The sequence below is a fragment of the Gossypium raimondii genome, chromosome 10, assembly GCF_025698545.1.
Source record: "Gossypium raimondii isolate GPD5lz chromosome 10, ASM2569854v1, whole genome shotgun sequence".
NCBI lineage: Eukaryota > Viridiplantae > Streptophyta > Magnoliopsida > Malvales > Malvaceae > Gossypium > Gossypium raimondii.
In genome coordinates this window covers 58,998,435-59,019,120 of record NC_068574.1, presented here as the reverse complement: position 1 = coordinate 59,019,120, position 20,686 = coordinate 58,998,435, and the positions used below count along the sequence as shown (strand labels likewise).

At 30.4% G+C, this 20,686-nt stretch overlaps 1 protein-coding gene across 1 annotated transcript in view; it reads right to left on the bottom strand.

Moving 5' to 3' along the window:
* Window positions 1-20,686, bottom strand: part of LOC105775681 (uncharacterized) — a 139,905-nt gene that overhangs the window by 60,591 nt on the left and 58,628 nt on the right. The window contains exon 5 of the mRNA XM_052621577.1: window positions 14,134-14,332. Coding sequence (XP_052477537.1) covers window positions 14,134-14,332 — 199 coding nt within the window. The remainder of the gene's footprint in view (window positions 1-14,133; window positions 14,333-20,686) is intronic.

The window sequence follows — 20,686 nt, the reverse complement described above, 5'->3', positions numbered from 1 at the left end:
ATAGAACGATCATGGAGAAGGTTCAATGTATGTTGTCAAATGTCAACTTACCAAAGTTATTTTGGGCCAAAGCAGTGTCAACTACATGTTTTTGATCAATCGGTCTCTATCCGTTGCCATTGAGAAAAAGACTCCATAAGAGGTATGGTCTAGTAATCCTGCTGACGATTCTAATTTAAAGATTTTTGGGTGTCTTGTGTATGCTCATGTTGATAATGGAAAATTAGAATTGTGTACCATTAAATGTGTTTTTCTTGGTTATAAAGCTGGTGTAAAAGTGTATAAGTTATGGTATCCTGAAAATAGAAAAGTTGTGATTAACAGAGAAGTTGTTTTTGATGAAACTGTTATGCTACCTAACATATCTCTTAAAGACTCTTCTAATAAAGAAAATCAAAAGCAGGTGGAGCTTCAGATTAATCTAGAATCTACAACAGAGTTGACTCCTCAAGCCAGTACAAAAATTCAATTCACCACAATATTCTATTGCCAAAAACAAAACTAGAAGAGAAATTAAACCTCCAAAGAAGTATGGCGAGGCTGATCTAGTTGCTTATGCTTTAAATGTGGCTGAAGATATAGATGCAAACCAAGAGCCATCTAATTATTCTGATGCGGTTAACTGTGAAGACTCAGAAAAGTGGATGTTTGCTATGCAAGAGGAGATGGAATCACTCCACAAAAACAAAATATCGGATCTTGTGAAACTTTCTAAACGTAAAAAGGTTGTTCGTTGTAAATGGGTAGAGGTGTCCATGGGTAGGTCCAGGCCGAGTTCGGGCCTGACCCAAAAAAATTTTCAGCCCGCTTCCTAGGCCCTAGCCCAGCCTGGCCCGGTCCGTTTTTTAATTAAAATTAAAATTATATTTTTATAAAAATTAAAACTAATTGTTATTAAAATTAATTGTTATTAAAATTGTATCAAATTATATATTTTTTGTACCAGTCAACATTTTGTAAAATCTAACATTTTGTTAGTAAAATTATTAATTGTTAATTGTATTAATTGTTACTAAAATTATCAAATTATATTAAATTATTAATTATTAATTGTTACTAACATTTTTTTTGTAAAATTATTAATTGTTAATTGTATTAATTGTTGTAACAAAATCTAACATTTTGTAACTTAAAACTTAAAATAAAACTAAAACTAGTATATTTTAAATATATATATTTAATATATTTTCGGTCCGGGCCGGGCTCAGGCTAAAAAATTTTGCCCGAGGCCAGGCCCGTTTTCTAAACGGGCCTCATTTTTTGCCCAAGCCCATATTTCGGGCCTATATATTTACCCAAACCCTCCCATATTTTAAAAATATTTTAAAAATAATATTTCAATCAAGAGATTGAACCTAAACTCCCATGCGTCAACACAAATACTAATGCCTCAATAACTTTTAGTAATTCAAACTTATATAGATAAATAGATAAATGATATATATTATTTTATAATTGTAATTTTGACTTGCTAATTTTCTCTTGAAATTTCCCAAAATATTCGAGTCTAAACTTCGAGTCTAAACTGACTTGAACTCAACATAATCTAAACTTGAACTAATTCAAATTCAAATCCAAAAATTTTACTTAAAATAATATAAGTATAATGATAAATTCAGCACTTAATATTTACATCTTTTGTCAATTTGATCATTATTATTTCTTAATTTAAAATTAAATTTAACTAAAAATCCTAAAAGATGTAAATATTTTATGCCAGTAATATATGTATCTCTCTTTATTTTCATGCTCCTCTTTTGGTAGCTTCTACTCCTTGGTACTTTTGTGCCTTAATAATTTAACTTTCTTTGGAGGCACAAGGGCATGGCAGAAAAAAAAGATTTGATTGTGTTATGTTGTCAATTTTCCTTCACATCACATGGCGGGGACCAAAATGTTAACCCAAATTGAAGAGCTATACCATTTGTTACATAAAAGACTTTTCAACTCTGAATGGGAAAAATAATAATGTGAGAGTGACTTTAAATAATTATATATAACTTACTTTTTCTTTATTTCAATGATTTTAAATTTCCTTACCTATTAAATTAAGAAAAGTAAAATTATCTTTATGATTTTTCTCAATTTTGATATTAAGTAAATCAGTCTTTTAAAAAATTAGAACAATTTAATTCCTTTCAATTTTAAAAGTGAGTAACTACGGATAATTAATTGTAGCGTTAATGTTTTCTATCCATTATACATAATTTTGATTGGTATAATAATAAATTTAGCCATTAATGTTTATATATTCTGCGTAACTGTTGACAAAATGTGTAAATATTGCGGACTAAATTTGTTAAATCAGGACCAACTTGATGGAATGTGAAAATGTTATGAGTTATATTTGTTATATCAAGGTCAAATTGACAAAATGTGTAAGCTTTGAAGGTTATATTTTTTATTATACCAAGAAAAAATTGTAGAACTGATGAAAAACATAAACGTTGTGGTTAATTATACTTAGTTGCTCAATTTCAAAATCAACAATGATCAAATTTCTCCAAATTTTTTTATAAAGGGGCCAATTTGCTCAACATCAAAATTGAGAGGGATCAAAGAAATATTTTTACCAAAAAAGAAACATTTAATCTTTAAATGAAACCCATCCTCTCTCTCACTTAATTTTTCCTTTATATATTTGGCTCTTTCTTCGAGCCCCTAGCCTCTGTTTTTCTTGTTCTTCTCCTTTGATCTCAAATGACCTTTGAAAAGATCTAAGCTTGGTCCCTTGTGTGTTTTCTTTTTTTGCAATAATGTGCAGCATGGAGAAGAGTATATATATATATAAATAGAGAGAGAGAGAGGGAGAGAGTACTCCTCTTGTTCTTCTCTTTTCATTTTGAGCAGCATTTGCAGCACCCCTACCGGCATCAACTTCGCTTGTAATTTTCGTAAGCTTTTTGTTCAATGGCCTTTGTTAGCCTATAGCTCTAATCTGAGTTGTAGACCACCAATCCTTAATGAGTTCACGATCCATGGTATATGGACACATAATGCTAAGAACAAACCAATGCTCCCTTATGATTCAAACAATCCCCGCACCTATCCACCGGTGTATGGATTACGTGAATCATAACGAGACATTGATTTGTTATTAGCATTATGAGCCCACAATCCGTGGATTGTGAATTCGTTATCAATTGGTTTTCTACAATTTAGATTAGAGCGGCAAGTTGATGAAGGTCATTGAAGTGACAGCTTATAGAAGTTTACAACGGAAGTTGATGCCAGAGAGGTACTGCAACATGGTTTAATTAATTATAGGAAGCCATCTGATGTGATAGCTTTCTCATTCTCGGCTCTTGTACAGTAAATCTAAAATCGTGCACTTAATATTTGATTGCTTGTTTATCATATTCTAAAATTTTAATGGTGGATCATATAAAATAAGTTTGATTGCTTGTTCTAGACTTTCAATTCCTTGTTTTAAGTTTCTTGCATTAATGTTTTTGATCCTACAAAGAATATATTGTTGGCTAAAATGTTTTTTTTTCTTAAATTCTTTTTTCAAATTTAATATTTTAGTAAAAATAACATTTTATGTACGAATTTAATAAAAAAATACATCTATCTTAAGAAAAAAGAAAGGGTAATTTATATTCTAGCAGTAATACCTCTCATTCAATCCGATAACAAATTTGAGTAAGAGATGCTACATTTAACACTAAACTCATCACTTCAATTTATTCTTATTTCATTGAGGTACTTTATAACACAAAACATTATCTTTCGTACATAATTCACATTATTACTAATAAGCTTAAGTGCATGCCAAATTAAGGTCCAAAATTTATATATCAAAGAGCTTGAACTTGAAGCTTGAGGAGTGAAGTGGTCCAAATTTAAGCAGAAATCTTTCAACCTTTATTGTTTTTGCCTTCTACAAACACGATTAATTTGGTAGCTTACCAATTCATTTATTTTAGCATGTTTTAAATAATTTAAATTAAAACAAATTAACAAACTACTTATACTATGAAATAACATAATCTTATTTATTTAATGCAACCTACTTTTGAACTTACAAAGTATTTAACTAATTTCATTATTCATTTCTACTATTTGGTCATATAATTTTTTCCTTGTCATTTACACACCGCATGTCGATCATGAACATTCTCTTATATAATTCATGTATTTCACTTTTCAATTTTACAGATCATTAAACTAAATAAATTATTTTTGTCTTTCATATAATCATACACTTTCTTACATTTTCACTTAATTTATGGTTTATCATACCATAAAACTTTTCAGTTTACGTATCACATGTTACTCATATCTTTTACAGATCAGGATCATAATTAGAATATCGATAATAGAACTCCTAGAGTCTTAGGCCAAAATAGAACTCTTGACCTTTTAACAAAACTCTGATAATAGATTTCCGATATCCTACCTGTAGACAATATTTCGAAGAACAAAATCATCAACATATCGTAAACTGAACTCTTGTATCGATTGTAACCCCTGTTTCACCAATCCTAAGAGTAAATTTTTTTCTATCTTAAACTCATGTGAAAATTAAAAATTAGAAATTTCAGACAAATTTTACAGAGTACACAAAGAATAAAAATTCATAATAAAATGCATAAATTTAAAAATTAAAATTAAATCAGATAAGTCACTAACTTTTATATCTTGTCTTCTTTTAAGAAAATTTTAATATTCAATATCAAATTTCTCAATTTGCAACACATTCATTTTAGTAACTATTTTTATTTTTAAATCTTAATTAAAATGTGAGTATTTGGTAATCTGATAATATATTATTTTATTTCACAAGTAACTTTAAAAATTGACATATATCTTTTTTTTTAAATATTTATTTTAATATTTTATTTACCTCTGTAAGACACTTGTCAACCCATTGATTTTGTTGGTGGAGTTTAAAACTCCACTAACAATGTACCAAATAATTTTCTAATAATATTCAAAATCAAAGTTTCAAAAAAATCATAAAATTAAAAATATATATATGAAATACACGTGGATTGTTATATGTATTTCAAAATTTAACGTTTCCGTTAAATAATAATTTGACTCTTTTAAAAGGTTGATGATTAAATTCAACTCTTTTAAAGGATTTAAAGCTAAATTTATCTAAATTAAAATAATAATAATAATAATATGTTTAAATATTAAAGACTAATTTTGTATTATGCAAATAATAATAATATATGTAACTCTCTTTATTTTCATGCCCCTCTTTTTCTAGCTCCTACTCCTTAGTACTTTTGTGCCTTGATAATTCAACTTTCTTTGGTGGCATAGGGGTACGGAGGGAAAAATAATAATTGTGTGACATTGTCAATTTTCTTTCACTTCACATGGAGGTGACCAACATGCTAATCCAAATTGCAGAGCTACACCATTTGTACATAAAAGACTTGCTAGCTTTGAATGTGTAAAAAATAATGTGAGAGTAACTTTAAATAATTATATAAAACATACTATTTTTTTTTTATTTCAAAGATTTTCTTTTTTGAGATTTTCTTACCTATGAAATTAAAATAAGTAAAAATATCTTTTGATATTGAACAAATTGGTCACTCTAAAAGAAATAGAGTAATTTTGATCCTTATCAATTTTGAAAGTAACCACGAACAATAGATCAAGCGCTAGTAGTTTCATTAATTATACATAATTTTGATTAGTATAAAATAAATTTAATCCTTGATGATTATATATTTTGTGTAAATGTTGATAGAATGTGTAATTATTACGGGTTAAATATGTTAAATCATGATCAAATTGACAAAATGTGTAAATATTGTGGGTTAAATTAGTTAAATCAATAACAAATTGATAGAATGTGTCAACTTTGAGGGCTAAATTTATTATTATACCAAGAAAATTATGTATAATTGATGAAAAACATTAACGTTGTAATTAATTGTCTTTAACTTATCACTTTCAAAATGAAAATGATTGAATAACTCGATATTTTAGAAATACCAATTTTTCAATATCGAAATTGAAACAGATTACAGACACATGTTTTAATATATTTACCGAAATTGGGGTAATTCTGAAATCAATTGCCATTCTTGATTTTAATATATTTCATTATTAGTTGCTTATGTTCTTTTTTTTTTTTTTTTATGGTTTATGCATGCATTGTGTTTGGTTCTTCTTTTTGCAACAATGAGCAACATAGACAACAAATAATGAAATATTAAGTGCATAATACAAATCCCAAATATGAATTATAAAACGGATATAAAAGATACAAATAAAAATTAATACTAGACTCAGCCACGAATGCTTTAAGGGAAAGCTGTCGCATGAGATGGCTTGGGCTCTTGACCTTTCGTAACAAATATAAATCTGCCATTATCGAAGTGCATTAATCCTTTTGTTTCATTTGCTAGCGATTTGGGGAGAGGCTCCTACAAGGCCATAAACTCTTATCGCAACAAATTGAATAGTGTATCAAATTCTCATCAATTCCTTTTGTAAATTTTTACAAGCTTTATTTTCAATGGCCTTCATTAGTTTATATGATCAATTCCCATAAAAAGGCCTTTTGGGACAATTTTTATGGAAATATTAAACCCTTTTGTTGATCTATGGATGTGATCTTGTACGTCTCTATTTTATTTGCTTTCTTTCATTAAACATACAAAAATCTTCATAAACCCAAACATAAAATATCAGAGTAATCCTCATTTTTTTTTCCTCAACGAATAAAATTCCTTAGAAATTAAAGGGTGTTGCTTGGAGCAAACACTGTAACATACAAAGTATCAAAACACCTTAAGAACCAATCCATAACCAAATGGACAGTTACACTAATAAACCATAAACTCCATGGATTGGAACACCTAGTTAATTATGGATGATAGCCGGCTTGGAAATTCATACTTGAGACCCGCCAACCTTGCAACGTATAAGCAAGACAGTCAACCGTAAAATCAGAGGATCAACAACCAAATGACAACAATCAGTAATGCCCACAACTGAAAATTTAAAACTTGATCAGAATCCACGTAACATTAGGCCCTGTTCTTCCATCAGGCAAATACCAACAACCCATTGATTCAATTTCGGCCGTCTTTTCAGAATCAGCCGTATCATTAGTAGATAGCTGCCTACTTTTATCCCTCGTTAAGGAATAATATATATATTATATTTGTAAAGATGCTTGATAGCTTTAAGCTGACATTGATATGGTAACCATCAAAAGTTGGCAAATCCTTAAAACAGGGGTCAACCTTACTAGTAAAAGTTTACATGTTTGTAGCCCAATGCCATGCATGATGCACTTGAAGTTCAATTTTGAGGGTATAATGTGAAATGGAACAGTTCAAATAGTAGTTTTACAAAAACTGAAATAACCTTTCACATTTTACCAAAAGTTGCAGCCTCGTACTTCAGTAGAGCAACTCAACCTACAATGAAAAGGGCGTCTCTATGGTCACTTTATAAAGCATTAGTTAAGCCATGATGAAAATAGAAGAGTCAATTACCATTTGTTTTGAATTCAAACGAAATTGAGCTTTTCGCATAAGCACCCAAACATATTTCCTTATTCCAGCTTGGGCAACTGATCAGTAGCCTCCGTCACGTCAGAATTTTGCACATTCTGTGGATGATCATAACAAACCAAGAATTGTTCAATTAACTATGTATGTATGTATGTAAAAACACATGAATTTAAATCCTTTAAATGATTTGTACCATTTCATCGAACATATGTTTTATGGTAGTGTTAAGGTCGCCTTCCCACTGCAGTTCACCTTCCCCATCTCTTGTTAAGTGCATTTGTTCCAGCCTTGGTGTGCTTAAATCTCCTTGGCAGAAATTCCTCATTTGGGGGCACTTCGTCACCATCACCATTAGCAAGACTTGGAATTCCAACGAGTGATGGGCCAAGGAAAAGCTTGCTAGACATGGCAGACAACTTAGTTCCAAATACTTCAGTTTGGGAAATACAATGCCCCCTTGTATTTCTTCAGCCTCACACGCTATGATTTCCTCCATCATCTCACAATCATCTATGCTCAATCTTTCCAGTAGCGTCAGGCACTTAGCCGTTGAGCATGCGATTAAATTGATGAACCCATGGCATCTTGAAACTTTCAGTGTTGTTAGATTTTTGAAAGACAGCAAAGATGGTTCAAAAGTCTTTAACGTCAACTCTGGAAGTTGAGACAAACTTAATTCCTTTAGCTGATAGAATGCTGATGTATGCCTTTCCTGGTCGCTGAGTCCTTCAGATTGTACTATTTGACAAATGGAAGCATTGTCTACAACAAGCTTATGAAGCTTTGGTAGTGACCGAATAAAGGAATACGGAAGAGTAGTGGATGTCTCAGGAAAGAATTGGAGATTAAGATGCTTAAGGTTTTGGAAACACTGCAATGAGAGTTGTCCATCACATATCCCCTTTACCATATCATTCGTCGTCAGTGTTAGTTCTTCTAATACAGGGAAAGTGTCCTGGATGGCAACGAATATATTAAACATCGATCAAAGAGTTTTCAATTAGTAAGAACTAGACTACAAAATAAATATAATTTCCATTTTCTTTCTCATAAATTTAAAAGGAAGGTGAGAATATTAGTTATTTCAAAAGGCATTTTATAGGTAATCTCAAGTAATGAACATGGAGTATGAAACTGTTAGTGAGCTCACCTCATTGACGGAAAACAAGGGTTGTTGGCTTGAGATTCCAACCTGACACTCAGGACATTGTGGAGTAAATATCTGTACTTTGGGGCATTCAATAATGGCCATTCGTTTCAATGAAGGCCACCGGGTGGCATGCATCCTAGAGTAGAAACTTTTCAATCTCGGCACCTTATCCAATCCGAGGTTTACTAGTTTGGGAAATACAAACTTGGTCGTCTCTGTTTCAGCCATAATAGATTGAGCAGCTGATGTTGACTGTGACTCATCAGCAATGACTCCTTGCAGCTCAATAATTTGTTCTAAGGAATCACAATTCTGAATCCGCAACTCCTTCAAACTAGGGAAAACAACCTGCTAAATCATTTCATTAGGTTAATAACTGAAATATGCATGGAAAAGAAAGAACTTGAAACGAGTAAGATCAATTGAAGTAACATAAATTAAAAGGAGAACCCGTAAAGAATTGACCTTTTCATTGAGGAGAGATGAGTTATGAACCTCCAAGTTACTAGCTTGTACATGTTGGCCAATTTCAGGTTCATCTTCGGATACACATTTAGTGATGAAAGTTTTTAGCAATGGACAATTTATTAGTTCTAAACCTGTCAAACATTGGAATTCAAAGTAATTTTCAAAGCACAAACTTGTGAGTTTGGGAAGGTCTTCTAGCCAGAGCATTTCTAGTTCAGAGAAAAACATCTGATTCCTCCCTTGATGTTCCTCAACCAATCCATCCGTGAATATTACTTGTTCCATCATATTACAGTCCCAAATTTCAAGGCGTCGGAGTTGCACAAGATCTTTTACCATGAAAGACGGGAACAGGTATTTCAAATTGTGACACCTGTTCACTTGCAAGGAATTTAGGCATCCGACAGATGGGGAAGATGGTTGGTGCCATATCTTATGAATGTTAATGGAGGACAATTCCAGATTCTCCAAACGAGGAATGACAACCTGTTGACATAAATTTCATTAGAAGATAATATCACTCTTCCTTCTTTACTTGTAAATATAATCAAAACAAGTAGATGAGTATAAAGATTTATAAACTGATAAGTTAAGGTTAATATTCAAATATCAACTCACTCTACAGTTAAAGTGATAAATACAGCTAGGAGACGTGAACCCTTTTATTAGATGAAATGTTCAGTAGCATAAATCTAACCTAAAGCAAAATTTGTTTTTTTTTTAAACCTCGAGCTTTCATATTTGCTATAATGATTGTTGAATGATTATTATTAAAGCAATTCGACAGGGAATATGCTTGTTTTAATAAAGTTGGACTCACATATTTATGTAGTTTCCATTAATGATTTACATTAATTACTTAAAATAATTTAAAAATGTTAAGCATAATTACTTATTTAATTGTTATGTCACAAAATGAAAATTCAATGCCTGAAAGAGATGAAAATTTAAATGGATTTTTTTTTTTTTTTTGTAAAGTTGAAGAGTTATCATGCTAAAAGGTTGTTGGAGGAGGGATGAGCATTGAAGGTCATTGTTTGCTATGTCAAGGGAACCAAGAAACAAGAGATCATCTTTTTGCAGACTGTATGTTTGCCAAAACTGCACGCTTTAAAAATACTTTAAAAAATACTTCTCATTTTTTATTTTTATTTTTAAAATACTTTAAAATTATATAAAATTCTTATTCAAATTAAAAAATTTCCTCAAATTTATCTAAATTTAAATATGCTAGGGAATGAATTGAAAACATTTGATTTTAGATAAGCTTGAGGAAATTTTGTGAGGGCTATATTTAGGTAATTTAGATAAGAATTTTATATACTTTTTGAAGTTTATTTTTTTTTAAATGAGAGTGGTTTGTTTTTATTCTTATATTTCTTAAGGATTATTTAAATTTAATTTAAAAAAAAGACAAACTTAAAATATAAATAGACCAAAATATGAAAAGCATTTAATTTGGTGCCGCCATACTGACCGGCAAAACCCCCTTTTTTCACTAATTAAAAAAGGATAACTACTTCGTCAAATCCATGAACGCTTTATATAATCACATTTCAGTTTAATATCACCAATTTTTCCGACGACATTTCAGTTTAATATCACCAATTTTTGTTATTCTTCTATTTCTTAAGGGTTATTCAAATTTAATTTCAAAAGGGATAGACCTAACATGCAAATAGACCAAAAGATGAAAATCATTTAATTTGGTGCCCCATATTCACGGGAAGACCCCTTTTTCCGCTAATTAAAAAAGGGTAATTACTTCGTTAAGTCCATGAACATTTTATATAATCACATTTCAATCTGATATCGCCAATTTTTCCAACAACACTACTAAAAAACTATTATTTTTTTAAATAAAAGACAATCAGTGGTCGATGATGGTAGGTCGGTGCCGCCAATCAGTGGTCGATGATGGTAGGTTGGTGCCGCCATTGTGTCTGGCGGCACCGACAAACACTATAGAAATCAAATAATTTATGTACATAATTTTTAAATTGAGTCATTTTCATAATTAATCAAAAATTTGAGTTACTTTTATAAAAACCCGAAAAGTAAATTGAAATAATTATATTGAATTTTTTTCTTTCAATGATTTTTTCTATATATGAAATTAAAAAAAAAAAGCATTAAATATTATCTTTAAATAAAACCCATCCACTCTCTCACTTCAATTCTCCTCTATATATTTGGTTCTTTCTTCTTCAAACTCCTCACCTTTGATCTCAAATGACCTTTGTGAAGGTCTTCCACAATTATCTCCTTCTTATACACCCACAAATTAAAATAAAGGAAGATTAGTTTTCTTTTTTCTATTATTATTTTCCTTTCAATTCGTATTTTATATATTTATTTATACTTTAAACTCCAATTTTTTTTAAAATATTATCTTATTTATTAATATATGCATTTTATTATATTCAATTTTGGCAAGGTGTTGCACTAGTATGTATATATAGACCAGACACACTCATGTTGATCAAATCAAAAGAAAATGTGAAATAAGTTGTGCAGATAAATATTGAATACCAAACTTACCTTAGTGCTGAAAAAAGTTGCAGTGTTATCATAGATGCCCCCTTCGCCAACCACGCTTTCACTTGCATCACCACTCTCTCTTGAAACTGAGGAAGAAAATGCAGTCATTTTTGGACACTCCGCTATCCTGATATTACTCAGCTCTGGAAATTCAAGAGCTTGACTTCCCCAATGGAAATTTGTCAAGTTGGAACACGACTCAATTGTTACGGAGCGTAGCGAAAGAAATGTAAATTTATGTGTCATTGCTTCCTCCTCCTCCCTAACTACTTGTTCCATTGAACTGCATTCTTCCACTTCTATCCTTCGGAGTCGATTGAGGCTCAAAAGCATAGACGGAGTAAATATGTATTTCAAGCTGCTACATTTATAAAACTGCAGGCTGCTAAGGTTTTTGAAGCCCAAAATTTCTTGAGGGTTTCTAGTCCATATTTCTATCGACTCCGGAAATGTGTCAGAGATGTTGAAATCATAGAGTCCATCCTAAAAATTAATCTGATATTATTCCACTAGATAGCAACCATAAATAGAAAATGCAGACAATGACAAAATAACAATTAACATTCTTCAATGGTTATTGAAGTAGTAATAAAATTAATTGTATTAGGACAGGAGGAATCTAGCTAGCATTATGAACTTATTAACTTTGTACCTTTTCTGTGTAGATCTGTTGTATGGTGGTATTAAGGTCACTTGTCCAACTCCATTCCTCACCGTAATGCGACCGTTTTATTCTCTGTAATTGTGGGGTGCTTAAAACTCCCTCAGAAAAGATCTTTAACCATGGACAACCTTCCACAACTAATTCTTCCAAACAAGGAAACTCGAAGCTGTAATACCGTGGACAAAAGCTTGTGAGGCTCTTCAAATTGCATAGTTGTAAACATTTCAGTTTACTAACAACTATTGTCTGATGACAGTCTCCCTCGTTTCCCACTATTTCTGTCATTTTAGTGCAGTCTTCTACCTTTATTGTCGTTAATTGCACAAGATTCTTAAGTACTGAGGGGGTGACTAAGTTTGTCATCATTTTACAAAATGACACATTCAAAATTGTGAGATTTTGTAAAGATGATGAGAACACTCCAATATTTATCCAATCATCACAATTCTGAACTGTGAGTGTTTGAAGATTAGAAAGAATATGGTCAAGCTCCGAATCTTTCCTCCAAATATGATTAAGATTTCCGGCAGAAAACAATTTCAGATTTCTAATTGGTGGGAGAGTCCCGGCGTCTCCTTTACAAGGGACTACATGTTTGAAATCTAAATGAGTAAACTGAAGTCTTTCCAGATTGTAGAATCTTCGGACGAAAGGAAATATAGAAAATGGAGAGCCATCACTCGCTGCAAAAACTTTAATATGTTGAAACAAGTCTGGTGGAAATTGGTCCATATCACCACAATTTCGTAACACAAGTTCCTCTAATTTGGGAATGACCTAGGAAACCAATTAAATATAAACAAGTTAGGCTCAATGTTGATGTATATGCTTTAAAAAAACAAACAAACAAAAAAAAAGATATACAATTTAAGTGTTTGATTTTGATGATTAAATCCCAACAAAATCAATATTAAATCAAACGAATCCAGAATAGATGAATTTTTTGTTTTAAGAAAACACAATACCTTGAGAATAAAAACTGATAAAATTACAGAACATGAAAGCCGAAAGAAGAGTAGCAAATCTAGATTAAAATAGATAAACAACCATTGCTATATATATGTATATAATTTTATTTTTCTATGATAAAAAATATAAGCAGAACAGTGTAGATAATACACTGATTTAATTTGATGGTTAAATTAACGAATTTAATAACAGAAAAACCTAATTGATATAACCTCAATAGTTTAAGAATGTAATTAGAATATTTTAAATTTTGGGACTAATTTAAAATGAAGGTCATAGTTTGAGATGTCTAGTGTAATTAACTTTTAAAATTTTGACTTTTTATTGAGTGGCGATTTTTTTAGCAAATTAAACGTTATATTTTGTTTCGACCCACTACTTAAATGCAGGGTAAATTACATATATAGTCACTTAAGTGTTAAAATATTTTCATTTTGGTCACTTAAAACCAAATAAAATTTCAATTTAACCACTGCTGTTGGAGAAATTGAATATCTTAATTGCTATACTGCAAAGTCACTAACGGAATGCTAATGTAGCAAATTTTTTTTGCATAATAATTAATTTAACCTCAACACTTATACATTTTATCAAATTGAACTACATTCTAAAAAGTCAAGATTAACACTCAATATTTACCTATTATGTTTATTCAGTCTTGTTTTTAAAAATTGAAAAAATATTTATAAATGTAACAAAAAATTTAAAATATATATATATTGAAAATTCAAAAATACGAAAAAAAATATAATAATTAGAAATGCATTATCGTGGCATATTTCAACTTGAGATGCTTGTGGCAGTGGTTTAAATCATAAAAAGAAATATAGTTGTAATGATATACATACCTCTTCACCCAACAAAACTGGCTCCTCATTTCCTTGGATTAATCTAAGATGTTCCCATGCCACTATCTTTAGCAAAGCAGAACTATCTGTTATCAATTTTTTCAACATCGGCCAGACTATTGTATGTTGCCCTTCATAGAAACATTTGAGCTTTTCTACCCCACTAACATCAAGGTAAGACACTTGCGGAAACTCAAACCTTGCGGAAACTCAAACCTCACAGGCTGCTCCTCCACTCCATCCCCTTTCGATACAATCTCCTCAACTCCACAACCGCAGATGCTTAAACGTTCAAGATGTGGAAGATCTTTGGCTATTGATACTGGAAATAGATTTTTCAAACTCCCACATCCCCAAACCCTTATTGTTCGTAGATTTTTAAAGGAACCTGGTGCTAGGTCATTATAAAATATCATCTTCACATTACTCAAGTTAAAGATATTCATGTCTTCCAAGCTAGGAACTGCAACCTATTCATATATATATATATATATATATATATAAATATATAATCCATGCCCATAATAAGGTTAGCTCAAATAATGAAGGCAGAAAAAAAAAAACAAGGACAAATCAACAGATTTATGCAAGAGTGTAAGACTAATGAAATAAATCACCTTCTCACTGAAGAGAGCGTGCATGCCGGACTGATTACTATTGTGACTAATGAATTCTATTAACTTGGGGCAACGCTCAATCCATAGATTTTCCAACAATGGGAACTCGATATTGTGGTTTCCTGAGCTGAAGAAGATGAGGTTTGGAAGACAATCTATATGCACAGGGAGTTTAATCGAGGGAAACAAATCACATCTTTCCTTTCTTCTTCAATTTCCTCGGTAAGTATTATGTCCCTTAAACACTTGCAATCCTCCACTCCATCCCCTTTCGATACAATCTCCTCAACTCCACAATCAGTGATGCGTAAATGTTCAAGTTGTGGAAGATCTTCGGCTATTGATACTGGAAATAGATTATTCAAACTCCCACATCGCCGAACATTTATTTCTCGTAGATTTTTAAAGGAACCTGGTGCTAGGTCATTATAAAATATCATCTTCACATTACTCAAGCCCGAGATATTCATGTCTTCCAAGCTAGGAACTGCAACCTATTCATATATATATATATATATAATCCATGCCCATAATAAGGTTAGCTCAAGTAATGAAGGCAGAAAAAAAAACAAGGACAAATCAACAGATTTATGCAAGAGTGTAAGACTACTGAAATAAATCACCTTCTCACTGAAGAGAGCGTGCATGCCGGACTGATTACTATTCTGACTAATGAATTCTATTAACTTGGGGCAACGCTCAATCTTTAGCTCTTTCAACAATGGGAACTCAATATTGTGGTTTCCTGAGCTGAAGAAGATGAGGTTTGGAAGACCCACTATATGCAGGGAGTTTAATCGAGGGAAACAAATCACATCTTTCCTTTCTTCTTCAATTTCCTCTGTAAGTATTATGTCCCTTAAGCAATCGCAATCCTCTATCTCAAAGCATTGGAGCTGCACCAGACTTCTAGCGAGAGAGGGTGATAACAGATGCTCCAACTTGCCGCATCCTTTGATGATCAACCTCCTCAAATTCGTAACCCAATGACATGTCTGGTTGTGCCATATTATTTTGGTGTTAATGGAACACAATTACAAGCTTTCCAAGTGAGGGAAAATAAATTGCACATATTTACACACAATTCTTTTTCGATAGGGAAAGATAGTATGTAACATAATTTGAAAATATGATTTTCGATTTTAAAGATAATTTTAGTTCGATTTGTGGGCTCAAATTTTATTTTCAGAATTTAAAAAAAAAATTGTTGGGTTTAAATTTAGATTATTGAATTGACTTTGTACTTTCAATCGGTTTGAATTAAAATTAAATTTTCATTTGTTTTGGAATTGAAATTTATTTTGAGCTCGGAAAAACCATTACACAATATTATTTATTTCAATTATTAGAAGTATTAATGGGCATATAAATAAAAGTTGTATAAGAAAATATAAGTAAAGCCAAACAAATACCTGTTTATTGAAAAGTAACCAAATTTTTTTTGGTTAATTACGAAAATGATCCAACTTAAAAATCATATACGTAAATGACTTGATTTCTATAGTGCTTACTGCATTGGTCTCCATCATCAGCCAATGATTGCTTTTTAAATAAAATTGTAGTAATTTTGCCTAATAAATTGACGGCACCAGAATGAATGTGATTATATAAAACGTGTAGGGATCTTTTGAAGCGGTTAACATTTTTAGATTGGTTGAAAAAGAGGTGGCGTTTGGTATCTGAACCAAATTAAATGTTTTTCAACATTTGACCTATTTGCATGTTACGTTTGTCCTCTTTTGAAATTTAAATAGCACTTAAAAAATATAAGAATAACAAAATTAAACTATTTTCATTTTTTGAAAAATACTTAAAAATTATATAAAGTTCTTATTCAAATTATCCAAATATATATATTCCTCAAAAATTTCTTTAAGTTTATCTAAATTTAAATATGCTAGGAATGAATTGAAAATACTTGAATTTAGATAAACTTGAGGAAATTGTGTGAGGGATATATTTGGATAATTTGAATAAGAATTTTATATAATTTTAAGTTTATTTTAAAAATAAAATAAAATAAATAAGAATGGTTTATTTTTATTATTCTTATATTTCTTAAGGGTTATTTAAATATAATTTCAAAAGGGGATAGACCTAACATGCAAATAGACCAAAAGATGAAAAGCATTTAATTTGGTGCCCCATATTCACGGAAGACCCCTTTTTTTCTGCTAATTAAAAAAAGGATAAGTACTTCGTCAAGTCCATAAACATTTTATATAATCACACTTCAGTTTGATATTGCCAATTTTTCCAACGACACTACTAAAAAACTATTATTTTCAAATAAAATGCAATCATTGGTCGATGATGGTAGGTCGGTGCCACCATTGTGTCTGGCGGCACCGACAAACACTATAGAAATCGAATAATTTATGTACATAATTTTTAAATTGATTCATTTTCATAATTAATAAAAAAATTTGAGTTACTTTTATAAAAACCCGACAAGTAAATTTAAATAATTATATTGAACTTTTTTTTCTTTCAATGATTTTTTCTATATATGAAATTAAAAAAAAAAGCATTAAATCTTTAAAAGAACCCATCCACTCTCTCACTTCAATTCTCCTCTATATATTTGGTTCTTTCTTCTTCAAACTCCTCACCTTTTGTTTTCATGCTTCTTCTCCTTATTTTGATCTCAAATGACCTTTGTGAAGGTCTTCCACAATTATGTCCTTCTTATACACCCACAAATTAAAATAAAGGAAGATTAGTTTTCTTTTTTCTATTATTATTTTATTATTTATTGTCTATTTCTATTTAATTTTAAACTTCTCTTAAATTCTTTTTGTTTTTTAGTATTTCACTTTAAGTTTTTCCTTCAATTCTTATTTTATATATTTATTTATACTTTAAACTCCAGTTTTTTTTTTTAATATTATCTTATTTATTAATATTTTTATGGATTTTATTATATTCAATTTTGACAAGGTTGATAAATAAGTTGTGCAGATAAATATTGAAAACCAAACTTACCTTATTGCTGAAAAAAGTTGCAGTGTTATCATAGATGCCCCCTTCGCCAACCACGCTTTCACTTGCATCACCACTCTCTCTTGAAACTGAGGAAGAAAATGCAGTCATTTTTGGACACTCCGCTATCCTGATATTACTCAGCCGTGGAAATTCAAGAGCTTGACTTCCCCAATGGAAATTTGTCAAGTTGGAACACGACTGTGTCATTGCTTCCTCCTCCTCCCTAACCACTTGTTCCATTGAACTGCATTCTTTTACTTCTAGCCATTGTAGTTGATTGAGGCTCAAAAGCATAGACGGAGTAAATATGTACTTCAAGCTGCTACATCTATAAAACTGCAGGCTGGTAAGGTTTTCGAAGCCCAACGTTTCGAAACTGTTGACAAAATGTGTAAATATTACGGGCTAAATTTGTTAAATCAGGACCAAATTGATGGAATGTGAAAATTATAGAACTGATGAAAAACATAAACGTTGTGATTAATTGTACTTAGTTGCTCACTTTCAAAATCAACAATGATCAAATTTCTCCAAAATTTTTAGAAAGGGGCCAATTTACTCAATATCAAAATTGAGAGGGATCAAAGAAATGTTTTTAGCCAAAAAAAAGAAACATTTAATCTTTAAATGAAACGCATCCTCTCTCTCAAATTTTTCTATATATATTTGGCTCTTTCTTCAAACCCCTTACCTTTGTTTTTCTTGTTCTTCTCCTTTGATCTCAAATGACCTTTGCGAAGATCAAAGATTGGTCCCTTGTGTGTTTTCTTTTTTTGCAATAATGTGCAGCATGGAGAAGAGTATATACTTTTATATATATATATATAGAGAGAGAGAGAGTACTCCTCTTGCTCTTCTCTTTTCATTTTGAGCAGCATTTGCAGCACTCCTACCGGCATCAACTTCGCTTGTAATTTTCGTAAGCTTTTTCTTCAATGGCCTTTATTAGCCTGTAGCTCTAATCTGAGTTGTAGACCACCAATTCTTAATGAGTTCAAGATCCATGGTATATGGACACATAATGCTAAGAACAAATCAATGCTCCCTTATGATTCAAACAATCCTTGCACCTATCCACCGGTGTATGGATTATGTGAATCATAATGAGACATTGATTTGTTATTAGCATTATAAGGCCACAATCCGTGGATTGTGAATTCGTTATCAATTGGTTTTCTACAATTTAGATTAGAGCTGCAAGTTGATGAAGGTCATTGAAGTGACAACTTATAGAAGTTTACAAGCGAAGTTTATGCCAGAGAGGTACTGCAACACGGTTTAATTAATTGTAGGAAGCCATCTGATCTCATTCTCGGCTCTTGTACAGTAAATCTAAAATTGTGCACTTAATATTTGATTGCTTGTTTATCATATTCTAAAATTTTAATGGTGGATCATATAAAATAAGTTTGATTGCTTGTTCTAGACTTTTGATTCCTTGTTTTAAGTTTCTTGCATTAATGTTTTTGATCCTACAAAGAATATGTTGTTGGCTAAAATGTTTTTTTTTCTTAAATTCCTTGTTCGAATTTAATATTTTAGTAAAAATATCATTTTATGTACGAATTAATAAAAAAATACGTCTATCTTAAGAAAAAAGAAATGGTAATTTATATTCTAGCTGTAACAACTCTCACCTGATCCGATAACAAATTTGAATAAGAGATGCTACATTTAACACTAAACTCGTCACTTCAATTTATTCTTATTTCATTATAACCGAGGTACTTTATAATATAAATCTTTCGTACATAATTCACATTATTACTAATAAGCTTAAGTACGTGTCAAATTAAGGTCCAAAATTTATATATCAAAGAGCTTGAACTTGAAGTTTGAGGAGTGAAGTGTTCCAAATTTAAGCAGAAATATTTGAACCTTTATTGTTTTTGCCTTCTACAAACGCGATAGTAAGTATGTAACTAAATTTGGTAGCTTACCAATTCATTTATTTTAGCATGTTTTAAATAATTTAAATTAAAACAAATTAACAAACTACTTATACTATGAAATAACATAATCTTATTTATTTAATGCAACCTACTTTTGAACTTACAAAGTATTTAGCTAATTTCATTATTCATTTATTTTAGTATTTGGTCATATAATTTTTCCTTGTCATTTACATACCACATATTGATCATCAACATTCTCTTACATAATTCATGTATTTTACTTTTCAATTTTACAAATCATTAAATTAAATTAATTATTTTTGTCTTTCATATAATCATACACTTTCATACATTTTCACTTAATTTATGACTTATCATATCATACAAATTTTCATTTACGTATCACATGTTACTCATATTTTTTATAGATCATGATCATAATTAGAATATCGATAACAGAACTCCTAGAGTCCTAGGCTAAAATAGAACTTTCGACTTTTTAACGAAACTCTAATAATAGAACTCTGATATCCTATCTGTAGACAATATTTTGAAGAACAAAATCATCAACATATGATAAGTATCGACTGTTTCACCAGTCCTAAGAGTAATTTTTTTTATATCTCAAACTCATGTGAGAAATTGAAAATTGAAAATTTCAAACAAATTATACAGAGTACACAAAGAATAAAAATTCATAATAAAATGCATAAATTTAAAAATTGAAATTAAATCAAATAAATCACTAACTTTCGTATGTCTTCTTTTAAGAAAATTTTAATATTCAATATCAAATTTCTCAATTTGCAATCCATTCATTTTACTAACTATTTTTATTTTTAAATCTTAATTAAAAAGGTGAGTATTTGGTACGCCAATAATATATTCTTTTATTCCACAACTTTAAAAATTAACATATATATATTTTAAAAATATATTTTTAATATTTTATTATATCCTTGTAAGACACTTATTAACCCATTGATTTTGTTGGTGGAGGTTAAAACTCCACTAACAATGTTCCAAATAATTTTCTAATAATATTCAAAATCAAAA